At 34.3% G+C, this 20,033-nt stretch overlaps 1 protein-coding gene across 1 annotated transcript in view; it reads left to right on the forward strand.

Annotated features, from left to right (window-relative positions):
- Positions 1-20,033, forward strand: part of Hdac9 (histone deacetylase 9) — an 861,354-nt gene that overhangs the window by 449,313 nt on the left and 392,008 nt on the right. Inside the window, exons 5-8 of the mRNA XM_071613675.1 lie at positions 10,556-10,797; positions 14,561-14,711; positions 15,780-15,906; positions 18,163-18,284. Of these exons, the coding sequence (XP_071469776.1) occupies positions 10,556-10,797; positions 14,561-14,711; positions 15,780-15,906; positions 18,163-18,284 (642 nt within the window). The remainder of the gene's footprint in view (positions 1-10,555; positions 10,798-14,560; positions 14,712-15,779; positions 15,907-18,162; positions 18,285-20,033) is intronic.

Below are 20,033 nucleotides of genomic sequence, written 5' to 3' on the forward strand. Positions count from 1 at the left end.
TTATTATGTGGTGCTGAGGATCAAATCCAGTGCCTCACACATACCAGGCAAGTGCTCTACCACTGAGCCACAACCCCAGCCCGGAATAGTGATTTTCAAACTGAGTTCGGGGAACTTGAATTCCCAGAGGGAAGGCACAGGGAGGGCAGTGAGTGGATGGGACACTGGTTCCTTCTCCTGTTCTCCAAAACGTTTGCATTCATGCTTTATATGTTGGTACTACTCACAAGATTTTTTTGAAGAAAGTATCCAGCTATTTAAAGAAATGCTTTTGCTTTTTGAAAGCCAGTGCTATCCTATATTAGAAAGCTTTAGTAGGTCTCAATGACTTTTTAATTTGTTTCTGTAATAAAGATTTCCTAAACATTAGGAAGTCACAGAGTTTGAGAGTAAAAATAGAATTGTTTAATCAAAGTCCTATTCCCATTCGGAAGGATTGAAAGAGTAAAGGGGAGAAAAGGAAAAGACATTCTGGATCAAAGAGGAAATGAAGGGAGTTCTCATGCACAGCATTTCTATCTTTTTCTTCTATTTCTCCTTTACATTTAATGAATATTGGTGCCTTAAATATAGTAAGCATTAAAGCTTTCAAAAATATTAATAATTTTGTACTGGTTCAAGTAATAGTTTATTGCTAACAGCACACAAGAACCAATAAAACTCTTTTTTTTCTCCTTTTGTCAAAATATCACATGGTTACATGCTTCTACAAATATGGGTTTCTGATATAAGAGTACAAATACACTCTGAAAAACTTTGCTGAATAAGTGCTATTAGAGTATGTGCTGTGATCATTTATTCAACCAATATTTATTAAAATTATATTATATGCCACATAACATACTAGGTTCAGGAGTTACAAGGAAATCCTCTGCTTCTGATATGTTTTCATGGGAGGAAGTTTTGTTAACCATTTGCAAATAGTACTTGTCAACAACCTGTTGGAAAATATATGTTGTAGAAAAAATAGGGAAGAGGACAGTTTGTGTACCTTCTTTGTAGTTCTTTAGAAATGAATTTCCTCTAGATCTTGGATGAAGAATTATACATGAATGAACAAATGAGTCTTATAGATTAATACCAGCATTTTCTGTTTTAAAATGTTAAAATTTCTCATCTATTCAAGGTTTCTTTTTTCAGGTACCTTAATATCAGATTACATTTTTATCTCAAATTACAAAATAATATGGATTAGGTTCTTAGCTCCTGTTACTCTAAAAGTTACATAAATTGGCTTGATTTTGTTGCCATAGTGCAAGGAGCTCAATGAAGCCTTCACCCAGTTCCCAAATAGTAAAGAACTAGCAAACATTGCAATACTTCAGAACTAAGTATGTATTACAAATTAGTTGGCAATTCATGTTTGTGTTATGGTTTGTTATGACTGCTTAATTCAAAAGCATATTTGCAGAGAGGGAGTTTGAATTAAGTAAATCAAAATAATATAGGCTTTGATTAAAAAGTTAGTTTGCTTTAACTTAAGTTGATATTTCAAGGCCTACTGATATTTTAGTCATTTGTGGTTATTTTGTTTCCTGTTCATACTCCTGGGAAATAAGGGAATAGTAAATCAAAGCCCAGATTGCTTTTTGCATTTATTTTCTTTTCATTTATAACATGTATTAGTACACTTTAAGTAACTGAAGACATTTATGATTTGAACAAAATCACTTTGAGGGAGAATTGTGTTTCTGTACTAACCAATTTAAATTCTTATAAAAATTATCCTTTTAATGTTTGATAATTTAGCAATTCTTTCTTTTTTCATGATGATGCTGTCATAAATATTAATAGCAGAAAATCAACTTGGGAATATCTGCATTACTAAAGTGAAATTTGTGCAGCATTATTATCAAACAAGGCTGTATTACTTTTTTCCTATTTCCCATTTTTGTTATATAGATTCAAGTTTATAATTTAATTTTCTAGAAAAATATATGCCTTCCAAGACTACACATTCTTACAAAGAACTTTCAGTAAAAAATTATTTAGCATGTTCAAAAAATCACTGGTACTTATTTTAGGTAAAATGTCAAAGAATTTTGGTTAAATAAGTTTAAGAGACTTTACCTTTTATATACATTTATTTAATTCACCTTTCAAAGTGGAGATTTGAAAAATAAAATTCTCACTTTACATTTTTGCCAATTTTGATTTAATATTCTAATAAGATTACATGGGTACACATTCATGACTGAGGCATTATCATTTATATAATTCAGAAGATGGCCTATACCTGGTAACCCTACTGAGGCAATCAGCATGAATGGGTAGGCATTATTTTCCTCTGTGTGGAATTGGCATTTAGATCAGAGATGGAATAGTCACCATATAAGAAGAAAATAAAGCCCTGGAGTGAAAGAGATTCCCATAGAGAGGCCTAGAGAGAAAATAAAGAGGGCCCAGAGGGCTTCCAGAGGAGAACACCAGACTGATTGTCCCCACTGCATCAGTTTCTACATGGCTTATGGGTCGATCTCCTGCATCAGAGTGTGAGTTTCTTGAAGGCAGAGGTGATGTTTCCTTGTCTTGACTAAAAAAAAAAAAAAAAAAACTGTTTTGGCATGTCATGGGGCTTTACAAATGTTTGCTGGATCAGGGACTGAGTGTCGACCTCATGATGCAATAAAAACAATGACTTCAGTGTTATTTTAGATACAGCCCTAACAGTCTCCTGTATTTTCTTTACATAGCGTAATATGAAGAACTGATGCTGCAGTGGAGCTATTAAGGCAAAGAATCATACAAACAAAATGCAAAAGGGCATCCATAAGCTCTGTCCTCAGTCAGCTTATGCTATGATAAAACCAACAGAATTTAAAGGATAAAAATATAAATAAAATTGCAGAATTGTATTTGTTTAAACCAAGTCAGTGTTTGAAGGCAAGGGGTAGGTTGTGGTAGCAGACAAGGGAAATATCAAGGTGTGGTTTAAAGCAATTTTCAAGGACTCAAGAAAAGACATAGGCTATTCAACTTAGCAAAGCCTATGAATTCTGCCTGAAAACCTCTCTCCTATTTATCTCCCTTACTGTTTCCCTACCTCCACTGTTTTAATTCATTAATCTGGCAGAGAAAGGAGAAAGGGTGAGAAGAGACTCTTTTCCTCTAGCCTCTCTCATTCCATGTGTTCCACTCCCACTGCATAAGCCATTTTTTCACACTTGCTTCTCTTTAAAAACAGCTGATGTCAATTAGTGCTGACAAAATTACTCAAAACTAGGTAGGTCAGATTGTGGAAGGGAATAAACTCAGAGGCCACTGCAGGTTGAACACCTTGTCTTTACAGTGATGCTGATGCTGGTGGCTCTGGCATTGGCTATACTGCCTGCTTTGTGAAATAACTGTCTCCTGCCTCTTTCTGACCTTTTAAATCACCTGTGCTTAATGGGGTCCAGTCACCAAGCCATGTGCAGTTGCCCATTTCTTTTTCTTCGTGCATACTGCTGTGTGCCCTGAGTTCCCTTCTTCTCTTTTGAATGGTGTAGGAGGGTCAGGCAAGCATAATTTTCCTGTGAAGTTTTTTCTCACACCACCTGGAATAAGCAGTGACTTTTCTTTTAAAAAAAATGTCCTGTAATGAACAAGATAGTATATTTTTTGTGCCTCTGATTATAGTGTGCCTCTCATGACTTTCTTCTACCCACAGAACTGAATCAGCCTATCCCATTCTGCCCATTACAATATTTATGTACTTTATTGTGACCTTTGACAAGAAGGGACTACCTCAAACTCTTCATTTTTATTTCCATTATATTTAAGAGAGTAATAGCATACAGTAAAAAAAAAAGTGTTAAATTAATAAGGGAGGACATTTGGGCACAGAACAGTGCTACAGGGCCTGAAGGAATACTATGTGTTAGAGACTGTGGTTTAGCTTCTGAAAGGGGTAAACTAGAGAGGTGGGGCAAAATCTGATGATGACGAATTTTGTTGATCAAGCAGTGTTTTAGGAAACCCAAACTAAAACACATAGCACAGATTAGGAGAAAGAAATTGAAAAACAGACTTGTTTATAAATAAAAGCTTTGCAGGCACAAACCATTCCACCCTGCTTGCAGACATTAGGTAACTAGAGTCCCTAAGGTTCCTTTGCCAGAGCTCTCTGCACAGGGGAAGAGTAGCTTCTGGGGAAGAGGATTTTGTGATGCTAACCTGGAAGAGGAAGATGGTGACATTCAGTGTGAGTGAAGTGACAGGGTTTTTCTGGGTGGTAGCCCACAGGCCCCCTTTCAGGTCAGTGTCATTGAATGAGTATCTTAGCCTGAAATTGACTATGACCTTTTCACAACTGGCAGCCTGCTAGAAAGAAGCAGTATTGAGTACCAGTGATGGGCTTCCTTTGGTGGATTCTGAGCCCTGTGTCATCAAGAAAGAGCCTGTTTTTCATTTTCTTTTGCTCTGGAGAAAAGTTCATAGGTCCCGAACTTGCTCTCGGAGGTGGCCCAGTCTCTTTATCATATCTCAGGATGGCCAAATTAATGATGTGAAGGAAATATAAACTAGTGTGAATCCTTCGGGGACATTTATCAGGTGGTTAACATAAGCAATGGTTAGAATGCTAGAATCCTAGTTTCTCAGGAACATGGAAACTACACCACACAGCACTATTGAAGCTTCTTCCAGGTGGAGTTGACATTTCACACATGAAGTGGTATGGTTAGGAAATAGAAATAAAACGTGCTACTGATGGGTCTTCTTCCACCCAGGCCTTAAGGACTTTAATATCTGTTCAAGAAGGCTCATACTGAAAACTGTACTTAAGTTAGCTGACAAATGACCAATACAATTGCACATGTGCTTACAAAGAGCTCGATTTAGTGACTTTAAGCCAAAAAACCTCCTAATTGGTATTGGGTGTCTCTATAATAAGTTAGTCCTTACTAACTTGGGATTGGCCAAAAAGTACAGAAGCAAGAGGAAAAGTCTGCACACCACAGAGAGAAGATCATCTCTCTGATACAAACTAGTATCATTACACATCTCGTTATCTTAGATCCGAGTTTCTAAGATTACACAGTATCACAGGATTCATGTTGATGTGTTAGAATAGAACTAGCCCACTGTGGCCAAGTTTAAAATCATCAACAAAATAGAAATAGGAAAAAGTTAATGATAGAATTTAGCTATTCCTACTGAGGTTTTAGGTAAGGAATTTCCTATAGAATTTGGCATGTACATCACCATACTGAGAGGAAGCCCTGACTGCATTTATTCTGAGGCAGCTATTCTGCAATCTTTTCCAGACCCCAAACTAGTGATATTAACTCTATTTGGACAACGTTAAAGCAGAACACACGACAACAGGTTGCCTCTCCCAGTGAACAAAGCCATCGGGCCCAAATTCTCCCAGCTTTCTATGCATGAAAGGAAGAAGAGAGAAAACAGAATACATGATCAGAGCAGCCTCTCTTTCTCCCCAGATCTAGAAGTTTTAGTGCCTGTGTCCATTTGTCAGTGGTTTGGACAACCATTCTTTGGTGTAAAGAACATAAGTGTGAATTAGCTCAGCAGGGATACTGTATCCTGAGTTGCTGCCTCTGCAATTATGAATATTAACTGAGATGGTTTCTCAATTCCAGGGCTGTTAAAAAGTTAATTCAGAGTGCTAAGGGTAATAAAGTAGCCATGAGATTGTTAAACATGGTTCCAATTTTTGTGGCAGTTCTGAGTGGAAAAATTAACTAATTGATGCACAAATTGGTGGTATGACTGAGCCAATTTTTTGTGTGAAAACCTGTATTTTGAACACCGTTGCTTTGAGAGCACCACAATCTCTCTTCAGCCTTAATGTGGTTGTACATGGACAAAAGAGTGTATTCTTAAAATGGTCCCATCCCTGGGGCTTACCTAGTGTTCCCTAAAACATTCTCAAAATGGGGGCTCCTTGTTTGCAAACCAGCTGATGAAGTAGCAACCCAAGTCTTGTTTTTGAACATGTGAAAATTCTCCCTGCTTACCTTTGCTAAGAATAAGGGCATCTAAAGTGAAGCCTACTGTATTATTCTTAGCACTCCGAATTAACTTTATAACAGCTCTGGAATTGAAAAAATAACTCATATTTCTCACAGTAATTTAAACAATATATATGTATGTTGCTTAAATAAACATAATTATTCTAAACATCTGTATGATCTTGGATTTTCTTTTGTTTTTCAAGTGGGAACTTTTTCATTTATAGGTTCATGAAAAACTGTTTCTAGATAATTATATCAGTAGGTAAATATTCCACAGATAAAGGAGTCATAGTCAAAGAAGTAAGCTGTGAAGAAAGAATGAACAGGATTTTATAAAATGGTAATTCAGACTAGAGAATATACATGTAGAAATGTTCTGACTGGGCATTTGGTATATAAGAAGTAGAATAATATAAAATCACATATATTTGCATATAGTTGTAATCTCAAACAGGGGGAGTCCATGTAAAGCTCCGTCATGGTTCTTGCTCAAATGTGTCCACGAGGTACTGAGATCTGTTTAAAAGAATCTGAGTCATTTATAGCTAATATTAGTATTACTATTTTTTCCCTATCACCTTCCTTCTAAAGTATGTATCCTTGACCACCTGTTCTGAGTAATTTCTGAGGAATGTTAATATTTCCAAACAAGGTACATTGTGAACAGAGAGAATTCCATTTACTCACTGTTAAAACTGGTGGTTAATTTTTCCTTGTAATTGATTATTCCTATTTATGATAACAGAGCAGTTCTAGACAATGTCCGCTCTTTCACATTCTCTGATAAGAAATGGACTCAACTTGTTGAAATTCAGCTTTAGCATTGTTACTATTATTGCTCCTGGGGAGGCTCACTAGCCTGTCACAAAAGATGTAAGAAAAATATAACATCCCTTTTGGAATCTGATGAGCCTTTGTCACCCACAATGCAATTAATGCTAAAAATAGAAAGAATGACTATGATATGATTATGATTAGGCAGAGATGAGCTATTGTCCAAGTAACAGGAACTAATCCAGCAGGCCAAAGATGACCTACCCAGAACCATCAGTTTGCTGATTGCCATTTCTCTCTGGGTTTGATGAAATATTCATGCCTTTGCTCTCCTCTCTGCAGGCACTATTGATTTCTTGTATAAACGTTGCTATATTTAGTCTAGACAAATGGAATGTGGATTGCTGCTGAATAAATTGGATGAAAGACTGGGATCTTGCCTGCCGCTTTCTCTCAGTCTTGGGCAATTATTTATAATCAAGAGCAGTTTTTGTAAGTTGAGGGTGATTTTTCACAATTTAGTGATTAGTCTCTGAACAAAGGCAAGCAGTTATACACAATCATTTGTGTTGGGATAGCAGGTTAAGAAGTCAAATTACCCTTTGAGGTTTACAATAACTGTTTCAGAGAGTTGTGGGATTTTTTTTCTTATCTTTTTTTTTTTTTTGCCGAAAAATAAATTTAAGGGTTTGATCTTTATACTTTATGGATAATAGGAATGCCAGTAAGGAGAGACTGCAGGGTCTTTTGGATTTTTACATTTTGTCTTTATTGAGTTAAAATCTGACCTTTGTTTACTGGGATTTTCATGTAAAAACTGAAGGCCATAGTTTGGCTTTTTTAATGTAAAATGAAATATATAATTAACAGTCATTGCTTTGGGTTGAAATTATGCCAGCTTTTTAAGTTAATGCTCAAAATCTCATGTTACCTTAGAACTGACTGAAAGTTCTACACTGGGCATTACAACTAAGAGATCTCATAGGCCATCATCCTCATTTGCTTTCAGACTTGTCACAATTAATTTCTTTCCTTTCATAAATATCATGTTTTAGAAGACATTGTCTATTAAACTAGAGTTTATTAATGAATCATTTTCTCATTTTTATTAGAGTGTCACAAAAAGTGCCATCAGTGAAAACCTCTGATCAGTACATGCAATTCTGAAAAATAGCCAATATTAACACCCAAGATTGGTACTCATCTACATGCACATGCACATACAATTCAAACGACATGCAAGGACATTTACAGCTTTAGTATTTGAAACTGTAACATCTACAGACAGGATTTCTGTTAGGCTTTCTTAACTCATTGAAAATAGCTCTTAAATCCATATGGAATATTAACTTTGCAGTTCCCAGTACGGAATCTGAAAATCAAAGTTAGATACTTATAAGAATAGTCAGAATATTAGTTGCAATTTTGAAAAATAGAGAAAAGAAGAAAAAGGAGAAGAATCACTCATATTTCCATTCAAATTACAACCATACCCTATTCCCTGTATCACCAGTCTTTGCTATTAGAATTCACAGACCTATATGATTAAGAATCTAAATAAAATATATAATTAGTGAGGGCTGGGATTTCTGTCTTTTAAAAACTACTGAACCCATCATATAGAAAAAAAAAACAGGGACTTTAAGGGGATAAGTAATACATATTTAGTATATTGGCTAAATTAATTTTATTTACTTGTAGTATAAATGTATCTTTATTATTGTTTGTTCACTTCATGATATAACAGCATTTTTAATGTTCTCATAAACATTATATTTTTAGTGATTGTGTGTGTGTGTGTGTGTGTGTGTATATATATATATATATTTTTTTTTTAACCAAATGGATGTAACATATTTTACTTTGACATTTTCTTGTAGTTGGGGATTTCAATTTTTGGTAAAAATAATACTGCAGTAAACAATAGGTCATTGAACTTGTCTTTTTTTCTCCATTAGTATTATTTCTGTAAGATATATTTCAAGAGGTGGGAAATCTGAATCAAATGGCAGAAATATTTGATAACTCTTGACACATATCATCAAATTGATTTTGCAGAACTTTTATATCAATTGGCAGCACCATTTTCAATAAATGATTTGGTCACAGGCTTGCACTGTACAATGGTGTGTTATATGCACACAGATATATACATATACATGAATCATATGATAATTGAATATTTATGCTATATTTTTATTTATAATTCTAATTTCTTTACTAGTGAAGGTAATTTTTCACTTGCTACACTGTGTGCTTTTCTTTTTCTAGAAGTGTTAGTGTATTTATTTTCTAATATTTAATAGAAATAATACCATTTTATTTTCCTATTTTTTCTTATATTGATTTATTATAATATGTAAGATATTGCCATTTTAATATAATTTAAAAAAGCAAAACCAAAAATTTTATTGAGAAATGTCCTATAAGCTATAAGTTTTATGAATGATCTAACTTGAGCCTTTTAACAACCTGATTGTTACTATTATTGTAGATATCTCATTTTAAGGCACTGATACCTAGAGAAGTCAATAACATCCTCAGGGTTGCACAGCTGGAAAAATGGGAATAGATATTCAGAGTTTAGAGCAGAAGTTGAAAACTAGCAGCCTTCATATTAGAGTTGGATTATAGAAGCATTTTGTTAAGCTCCCAGAATGCTTACTTTTTTGAAAAAAATTTCAATTAAAAATTTGGTTATCTTAATGTGTATATTGGGTTTGAGTATTTTCCCTGTGAATAATTGGTTGGATCCGAATAGTAGTTCACTTCTTTCAAAAGAGACATAACATCCAGTTTCCATTCCAAAATCCCTGCTGTCTTTAATTTGTCTCATTTAATTATAAATCTCTCCTGATTTCTGTGGGATAGAGTCATACTCAAAATATTTCATGACCAGTTTGGCATGGACACTGACCAATCAGAATGGACACTAGGCATAAAGAGCCAGTGCATCTGGACATGACCCAGTGAGTGAGCGTTCTTGCTTTACTGTTAGGAAGCAACATTCTTATCTATTAGAAGTTGTACTGAGCACTTTACATGCATTATCTCATTTGATTTTCATCAATTTAAATATTATATTTTATAGTTATCCTTAGATCAGCAGATCTTACTTCCTTTGGTGGTTTAATTAATTATAACTTTCAGTTTCCTTAACTTCTGCTTTGTTTATTTCAGAAATGAGGTTATGGAGATACAGATGATTACTGCTTAAAGAGTGGCACTTAGAAACTTGACTGCTTTGGTGTTTGGCTTTGGCCACCCATTTGCATCATTTTTATGGTTAATTGACATTTCCCACAGTTGTCTTATAGATCTGTATTCTTTTTTTTGCTAGGCCCAATATCCCTGTAAATATATTACAAGTTTTACTTTTTTATGGTCAAATGTCTTTCTGACTCTAATTTTAGAAAAGTTCATAAATGCACAAATTGAGTTGTTGCAGAATTTCTTTCTTGATATATGACATCTTTCTCTTAATGTTGTCTTATTTCTTGGTCCCAAGTTGACTTAATATTTTTAAGTGGTCTAGTTGAGAAATTTTATGAATGACTTTGATACCAGTGAACTCATCTTGTTGAACAACAAGAGAAGAGCAGAAGATTCAGGGCAGAGTACAAAATACTGAATGAAAGTTAGCACATGTTCCATTTATCAAAACTGACATACAAAAGCCTTTCTATTGTGATTATAAAGAAATGACTAGAATCATTGACCTAAGACTTGTTATACGGGATATAGTATAGTATCTTATTTTTTGTTTGTTTCTAAATTATTGTATTAATTCCCCCCCCTTCCTTTTATTTTTCCTCGTTCTCCAGTGGATGTGAAGTCAGAGGTTCCAGTGGGTCTGGAGCCCATTTCGCCTTTAGACTTAAGGACAGACCTCAGGATGATGATGCCTGTGGTGGACCCTGTTGTCCGTGAAAAGCAACTGCAGCAGGAGTTACTTCTTATCCAGCAGCAGCAACAAATCCAGAAGCAACTCCTGATAGCAGAGTTTCAGAAACAACATGAGAACTTGACCCGGCAACACCAGGCTCAGCTTCAGGAACACATCAAGGTAGCAAATGTTTCTTTTGTCTCTGATCTTAGTCGGGGCATCTGCACCATGACATACATGGGCATGAGAAGTACCCATGGGAGAACGGAGGGGGAAGTTTCAGTGTGATTAAGACGTGGATATATGGCTTGAAGGTAATTTGTGTTGTATTAGTAAAAACCTTGGGTAAGAACCTGCTAAAAACCTGCTTTGCTTAATAGAGAAATCTCTACCACTCTTATCCTTAGGCTTAACAGAATCACTCCTAAGGAATAGTAACTTCCCAGCTACCCCCTCTCATTTAGATTCTCTCCAATATGTTCATTTGCCCCATCTTCTTACCATCAAGAACCATGAACCTGGAAAGACCCATTTTATATTTATATAGAATCTGCATAAACAGTTTACCAGAAAGGATAAATTAGTCACCTTATAAGAACCGAGAGAACTTTTTTTTCAGTACTGGGGCTTGAAATGAGAGCTTTGCATGTGACATGCTAGGCAATCTCTCTGCCACCATGCCATTATATCCAAGCCCCTCAAGGGTGTTTTATATGGACAAACTGATGAAAATATTTTAATGTTTATATAGGACTGTAGATAAAAACTTATTGAATTTTGAGGAGAGTTGACATTTTATGATTTGGGTTGTTTAGATTATCCCGAAAGAAATATATCCATATCCTATCCCAGAATTATTTTCTCAATGGTCTATTATCAGATTATTATAGATGCAACCATGTATTCATTTTTTTGTATCTTCAGATAGAAATACTTTATTCATATTTTTCAACAATTTGACAAAGACTTTTAAAAGCAAGGATCTTTAAATTTGATGAAGTAAATATTTGATTTGAACTTATTATGACAATAATATAAAATAGCATATATTTATGATAAAATTTTATTTTTATATCTAAGTCCTTCAAAGATGACTTCAACATATGTTAATTTATTAATATAATGAACTCTGTTATATTTTGTCAGTCTGTATTCTAGGAACTTAATCTTTTGCTTGCATATCAGGTACAACCACTAATGTGAGGTTGGTATAGGTAACTAATCTTTGCAAATATAATATAATTTTACCATGTTAATATTCCAGTGGCTGGGAAGATCGAATACTATCTCCTTCCATACGTTTCCTTAAGATATTTCCTTAGCCTGGAGGTCTATATTATCTATCTTCATTTTAAGAAAGACTCAAATATCTGATACAAAATATAACTTTTCCTTTTCTAATGAACATTACCAAAAGAACTCTTTCATATTATTGATATAGAAGATACCTTAAAAGTAAGTAAGAATTTACTTTTGGGTCCCTTATGGAATCTGTAGCTCAGGGCTGTATTTTAAAATATGAGTAAACTTTATTCAGTTTATGAACTTATTTTTGAGTGAATGCAAAAGTATTGTTTTGATTTGATTTTGAAATAATAATGGGAACATTGACACCTTGATCTCTTTCCTTAGTCCTCCCAGATGTGTTTGGTTGGAAGTGATGCATGAGGAAGATTTGTACTCTCCACCTAGTTGGTGAAGGAACTGTGTAGTTCATTTTACTTCTCTATGAGTCATGTTTCCCTGAATACAGGGTAATGCCAATAAGTCATTAGCATATTAGTTGCTTGTCTTTAAGTTTCTACTTTTCATTTTTATTTGGTGCCTTTTGTAGTCAGAAGATTAGTATAATTTTTGGAAAATAGCTTATTATTTAACTTTACTCAAAAACTAATAGTAGAAAGTAGATAATTGATTCTGTGGCATAAACAAAATGATACAGTATAGGTTTATTGACATCTGGAAAATGTTGGAAAAGAGCTCTTAAGAGTGTAAGGATTATGAGAAAGCTAAAAGGAAAATTTAGCTTTTAAAGTGATTTCCAAATTAATGCATTATTTTTCTCAGAAGCTAAAGACATATTTAAAATTTCCTTTTAAGATTAGGAAGTTATTTACTTTTTAACTTATTTCATTTTGTTTCTTTTTATGGATAAGGCTAAAAGTTAATATTTTTAATTCTCATTAAGATTTTACTTGCACGAGGAAGGTACAGTCCATGAGCTTTAAATATGCACCCTTTTAACTCTCTTGCTTCTTTAATAATCAACATCTGTTGAGTTTGGTTTCTCTTATCCCATTTTTCCACCTAGTAAACTGAGGTAGAGATAAATCATGTAATTTTCCAAAGCTACATAGCCAGAAAGTAGTTGTTCCAAGAACTATAGTCTTACCTTGTCTACCCCCACAGCTCCTAAATCACCCTGCCTTGCTCAGGGGTCAGAACATCTGGAAATATATGGGTGAAGTCTTTATTTCTTTCTATTTTTTAAACCTCCTTCCTGCAGTCTTTGTAGTGAATAGTAGCTATGGTAATGAGACTGTGTGCTTTCCTAGACTCCTAAGAGAGATTGAAGTTTAGATGCACTGGGGCTTTGGATGAAGCACTGAATCAATGTGACCAATCCTAATATCTATGTAGAAGTAACATCGAAACAGTGTAATCAGAGTGAATTTTTTTTTAAGCCACAATGAAACATTTTAATATGAAGAGTAACCAGAACTGCTTCTAACCTTGTCCTTTGCTAGTGACAAGACTATCATGGTTGACCTGCATACTTGCTTTCCTGTTATTCCTGACAGACCCTGATGCCATTTCATAGAGGTTTTTTGTTTTTGTTCTATAACTTTTCAGTATAAAATTCAGAGGTTTAGGTACTAATCTAATATAAAAATATACTTTCATTAGTGTCAAAAGTTACAAATAGTAATAATGAAAACTAGTATGGTTCAAACCAAAAAACTAAATTTGTATGCATTATGAATATGAAATATGAGGAAGACTGTTCTCTATCTCACTTATGAGGAACTGAGGCTCTGAGTAGTTTAGTAACTTGTCAGGTCTCATACTAGTAATGTTGGAGGCTAAGTAGAATTCAGAGAGTCCAGTAATTCCTCAGTGGGAACATTTACTATTCTTCATAGATACAAATTTCTCAGCCTAAAAGGAAGCTGACATCTTGAGATAACTATTAGGAATATTTCATATTCATGTTATTCGTTATTTAGAAGTGAATTCATGGAACTCAGAAAGCCAAACAATAGTGCATTAGACTATAGTTTCATGGAAGTGATCTCATCTTAACCAGTGTCTCTCATCTAAACGTTTTTATGTGCTATATGAAAGTCTAGAGACTTCTGCTGTTTTGAAAGATGAACCTATTATGGACACCCAGATTGCCTTAGTCTATTGAGAACATTTTCTGTAAGGTTTTGACATTTTCAGCCTTCATTCTATTTCAGGTATATTTCCCCCAATTGACTCATATCTCACCATTTTATTCACCTTGATTATTTTCACATCATTTCTTAGGTTAAGAACTGAAGATTTAGGTTATTTATTTATAATGTGAGAGACTTTGTGAAATAGACTTCTGGGCAGTCCCTGCATTTGCCTGTTTGTATATTTCATATGTACAGGGAGTTTGTCAGAGAACTAAAGATTTAATCAACATAAACTAAAATATATGATTTGGTAATTATCTTTGATAAAGAGACACAGGGAATGGAGTTAGCTAAAAACCGTATCTGTCAGTGATAATAAGACCATCTTGACATTTAGTTGCTTGCCTTCAGATTTTGATGCTTTTCAAAAAGAGTGGGTAAAACTATGAACTAATGACAAACAAGTTCCAAAAGCTCATAGCATTTCACTTTTGACCAGTCAACGTTGACTACAAAGCTTAAAGAAATTGCACACTCTCATGTCTTTCTCTTCTCGCAAGTTGCAACAGGAACTTCTAGCCATAAAACAGCAACAAGAACTCCTAGAAAAGGAGCAGAAACTGGAGCAGCAGAGGCAAGAACAGGAAGTAGAGAGGCATCGCAGAGAACAGCAGCTTCCTCCTCTCAGAGGCAAAGATAGAGGACGAGAAAGTAAGAAGCACCAGGGTAAAAGACGGACTCTCTTCCCTCACCTTGAACTCATCATCATTTGTAAAGAAGCCTGATAAACAGTGGAATTAAACTTATCAAAACTGCCGGTGTTTAATTAAGATAATAAGTTATAGACTCAAGTATAAGGCTGTGACATTCATATATCAGCTCTCTATTCAGTCTGCAGGATATCATAGAAGTAAACGCAGCAGTGGAAAGATGATATTTTTGTTCTTTGGGATCTTAAACATAATGTCATACTAAAGCAGTCTTGTATAAGCCATTCTGTTTAATAACAAAGTTGCTTCCACATAGCCTCATTATTTCTTTCCTCCTGGCCAAGTAATTAAGCATTGTTCCATAAGCCACATCTAGCCTCCATTTAATTTCTGAATACTCAGACTTTGGAAAGATTTAAGACAGCACACTTGAAAACGTTCCGTCCACAAGAGGGAGACAAATCCAAATAATTCCCCATATTAGGTCAGTTCAAACTCAGGTCGTAGCGAGGTTTAAATTTGATGACTTGAACTGAATTGTCAGCAATATTTATTTGTTTAATGCTCAAAGGGGTTTTTAAAAATGTTAAGTTTTTCAAACTATAAACCCAGAAAAGATCATTTTAATGTATTTAAGGGATCTGATATGGTCCCCCAAGAATCTTGATTTTTAAAACACAGTGTTTTGTTCCTCAGCAGTGTTTTTTAAACTTAAAAAGACATTAATATTAATTCCAGGAATCCCCTTTCTGCAAAAGCAATTAAAGAACTCATTGAAGGTCTTTTGGAAATTGGCAGTTTAACTAATAAGTTGCAAAGTATTGCCGTGCCATTTTCTAAAGCCTCTTTAGATTCTGGTTTCTTATTTTAATAGGAAAACTTTATATTCTATGACCAGTGATGTTACTTCTTAATCATTGTTAAATATTCTAGATGCATGAGAGGACAAGATTCACAATCAACATCTGTTTCTCTCTCTCTCTCTCTCTCTCTCTCTCTCTCTCTCTCTCTCTCTCTCTCTCGTGTGTGTGTGTGTGTGTGTGTGTGTGTGTGTGTGTGTGTTTTTCAGGGGCAGTGGCAAGTACAGAAGTAAAGCAGAAGCTTCAAGAATTCCTGTTGAGTAAATCAGCAACGAAAGACACTCCAACTAATGGAAAAAATCATTCCGTGAGCCGCCATCCCAAGCTCTGGTACACGTATGTTCAGTGTTTGGCTATTTTCATTCTCAGGGGTAAAGAGCACAGGTTCTGTATTTAGCTGAGCAGGGCGCAAATCCTGGGCCTGCCATTTCTCAGCTGTGTGGCTCTGGGCAAGTTCCTTGAATTCTCTAAGGATCAGTTTCCTTCTCCATAAAAAGAGGATAATAATAGTACCTGCCTTCTAGGGTTGCTGGGAAGGTCCTATGAAATAAGGTGATAAAGTGACTCATAACCGAGAGCAGTGCTTAACAAATATTAGCATTTGTCATCTTGAGGACAAAGAAATATATTTTTTTCTTTGTTGAACAAATAACTGACAAATGCGGTGGGACCTAGAAATAAATTTGTATTTTTAATCTTTCTGTTCTCAAATGGTACATCTGATATCTACATGTCTAAAGATTTGGCAGATTGTGATTTTATTTTATTTTGCTTAGCTTGATATGAAATGGAAGTGATGGCTATATTTAGAAGTCCAGATGCTTTTTGACTCAATTAAAAAAAAATAATAAGGAAGGAAGGGAAAGAAGGAAAAGGAAAGGAAGAGAAGGGAGGTAGTTAAATAAATAAATCTTAAGTCTTCAGTGAGTGAGTAGTTTACCCCTGCCCACTACACCTCATTTCTTTCCAGTGTATGGCTTCTGACACATACACGGACAACATGGTGCCCTGTGGTATTTGAGTTTTTATGGAATTGTATTTTCCCAAGTCCAGTAAAGAGATATTATGTAATATATAATTCTTTTTCTATAAAATATGAAGGATGTGGTAATCAGAGCAAAGATTGAAAGGCAAATCGCATTTAGATTAATAGATTAATAGACAATGGTTTCATTTCTCTCATAAATGTGTTTACTGAATGACCATAGGATTTTAAATGAACATATTTTTTAATTGCTCACATCATCAAGGATAGGAAGTAAATACTCAATTACTCTATTATATGGAAATTGCAAGCATCCCAGGAGATGTTTTTATACAATTATTATAATTATAAGTCTATTTTATAGGTATCTACCCTTTTGTGCATCCTGAATAAAAAGTAACAGGCAGATTCCAGAATGTTTTACGCATTTTAATGGTTTTTATAATCACATGCATGTCAGTTAACTTGAGAAACTGACTACTGAAGTTTTCAGATGTTTAATCAACATCCCAAAGCATTTTAAAAGAAATACAATTGTTAGCCAAAATTGCATTCATAATTTATAACTAATTCATATGTCCCTTAAAATTAAAGCCTGTTTTAAGAAAAGATAATGCTATTTTTTACTTAGAAACAACCTCATGAAAATAATTCTCAACTGCAAATTCTTTGGCTGTTCTCTTGAATATATTAAATGTGGCTCTCACATGTTATTTAGCAATTCTGTCTTACTTAATTGAACTTCAGTAGGGTCCACCTCCAGATAACCATAAATCATTAATCTGTGAATATGAATTTAATACCATTTTTTCCAGTTATAGGTAGATGAAATATCCTTAAAACAACCAATTCTTAAGAATATTCAAATAAATAGTACTGATAGAACAACCATTGTGATAATGGTGCTATGCCCTGTTCATTGTTTTCATTGTATATAACAATTATAAAGGTAAATAGTGGCGAGGTGGTTTGTTTCAGTCCTATGAAGCACTCTCCAGTAGCACAATTGCATATTTTTCAGTGTACTCACCCAGGAAAGAAAAATATTTTTAAAATTTAGTTTCATATTTAGGAAGAATGTGGTCTCCATGCCACACCTCTGGAACTGTTCTAGAACTCAAGAGACCTGGGACTTTTGGCAGTGTATTGTCTTGTCACTAAAGAAGTCATCTTCAAGTACTTGAATGTGCTATCTAGCTATTTTTAAAGAACTCCTTGTATATGTTTATACCTTGATTGTTCTACATTGATTAGTAAAAAGGGATCCAGACAATGATTGTTTTTTCCCACTAGTAAGGCACTTAAGAAAACATGCACAGTAATCTCAAATTATCAAAACCTCTGGCATTTGGTAAATTCTCCTTTTTAGTGAGGTGAACTTTTCTATGTGACTGTATGACCAAACACACAGTGGGCATTCTTAGGCATCCTAGGTTACTCCATAACATAATTCTATAGTGAACGTGGTTACATGAAGCTGTGGTTTGTATACACTAGGAAAAAGGAACATAAACACAGCTGAGGCGCGTGTACAGCATGTGCAACTGATTATTGCTGACCAACATGCAGTAAAAACTCCAGTGTCAATGGTGAACCTTCTTTTGCAGGGCTGCCCACCACACATCATTGGATCAAAGCTCTCCGCCCTTAAGTGGAACATCTCCATCCTACAAATACACATTACCAGGAGCACAAGATACCAAGGACGATTTTCCCCTTCGAAAAACTGGTAAGTTGGCTTAACACAAACCCACTTGCTCTTCCATAACTTACCGATTGTTTTATTTGGTCGCTTATAGAGGAAAATCAAAGAGTTTGAACTATAGGTATTAAATATCTCCCTTCCCCTGCATCCAGCACACACAAACATCCCAACATGGTTGGGTACACATGCAAACACAAACAGTCCCACACACAGAATCACACACACAGACACATACTTCCCTACCTATTTATCCATCACTTGATTCACTATATAATCACAACTTTTTTTTAAATTTAAAAGACAATCATATTTGATTGTTAGCCAAATATTTTTGTATTCACAATGAAGAATAGAGTAATAGGAAATAGAAATTTGATCCCTCAGAAAATTTAACTATTTTCCATTAGTGAAGCCCTTTAATTGCCTCCACTATTTTTCTCCTGAGCCTCAATGATTTTCTACAAAAATGGGTATAAAAATTTTATTTTGCCTGAAAAAGTATTTTTTTAACTTTAACTGCTTATGTGGTGAAAACAGGTAAGGCCAAGGATACCTTCCTGAGTAAGTGACTTGCCTACTGTCTCACAGATTGAAGAACTGAGAACAAGAATTTGGACCTAATTATCTCATATAGTTATATTAAAATTTATTTAGGGGAACTGGCATAATAAAGCTTGTATTTAGAATTTAGTAAAATTCTAAGTAGCTCTAAGGGCTGTGTTTGTTTTCCCATCTTCTTCTCCTTTCTGAGCTTTCTGAGATGTGTATACTTAATGTGTTATGTGCTCTTATCACTATAAAAAGTATATTTAAACATTATTTAGATATACACTATAAAAAGTATATTTAAACGTTATTTAGATATACAGAAAAGTAGCATTTGTATACATTCTGTTCTAAATCTTATGATGTTTACCAAATACAGTTTTTAGATAGGGCAGTTGTCATTTTTTAAAAAAATTATATCCATAATTTATCTGAAAAGTTTTCATAAAGAATAGTTTAGTCTGTTGTATTTTATTCAGGACTACTTTAAAAAGTATAGATTTCTGTATATAAAATCTATAGAGTAATAATGATTTCAAATATTTATATTCATTCTCCAAGAAGTTTTGAGTAATTAAAGAGGATGTGGATTGTAAAAACATATATTGAAGCTATTTTCTGTCATATAATTTACCTATAGCATAATGAAGATCTAAAAAATAAAATCAATCATGAATAAAAATGTATTACCCACAGTGTAGCTCATATTGTTCCAGATACTGGGAAAGAATGTTTACATGTCATATATGTCACAAAGCAATCTGTGCCTTTTTATTTTTGTAGCCTAAAGGATTTAGTGTTTCTGAGTTGAGAGGTGTAGTAAAATACTTCTATGGAAGCCTGCATAGACTCATGAATGACTGTGTTTTACATATTGTATCAGTATTTCTCACTATTATCAACAAATCATATTGCCTTTCTCATAAATAAACTTCTCTGGGATAAAAGGAAAAAAGTAAAGAGTAGCCTCTATATATTTCAAAAACATGGAATATAGTTTATGAAAATTGATTCCTAAAGGACATGTGACTTAGAATGTGGGGACTTTGATCTACAACCTTTACATTTAGTTGCACCAGTATCTTGTGGAAGAGCTAGGGGCAAAGATTTTGTGAATATTGCCCCAGGTCTCAGGGAGTCACTGGCATGCAAGAGCCCAAAGAATCACTAAAAGGAAAGAAAATACTGAGTCCCCTTATGGCAGGTTACTGATGAGTGATACAGTTA

The sequence above is a fragment of the Marmota flaviventris genome, chromosome 1 (assembly GCF_047511675.1).
Source record: "Marmota flaviventris isolate mMarFla1 chromosome 1, mMarFla1.hap1, whole genome shotgun sequence".
Lineage (NCBI taxonomy): Eukaryota > Metazoa > Chordata > Mammalia > Rodentia > Sciuridae > Marmota > Marmota flaviventris.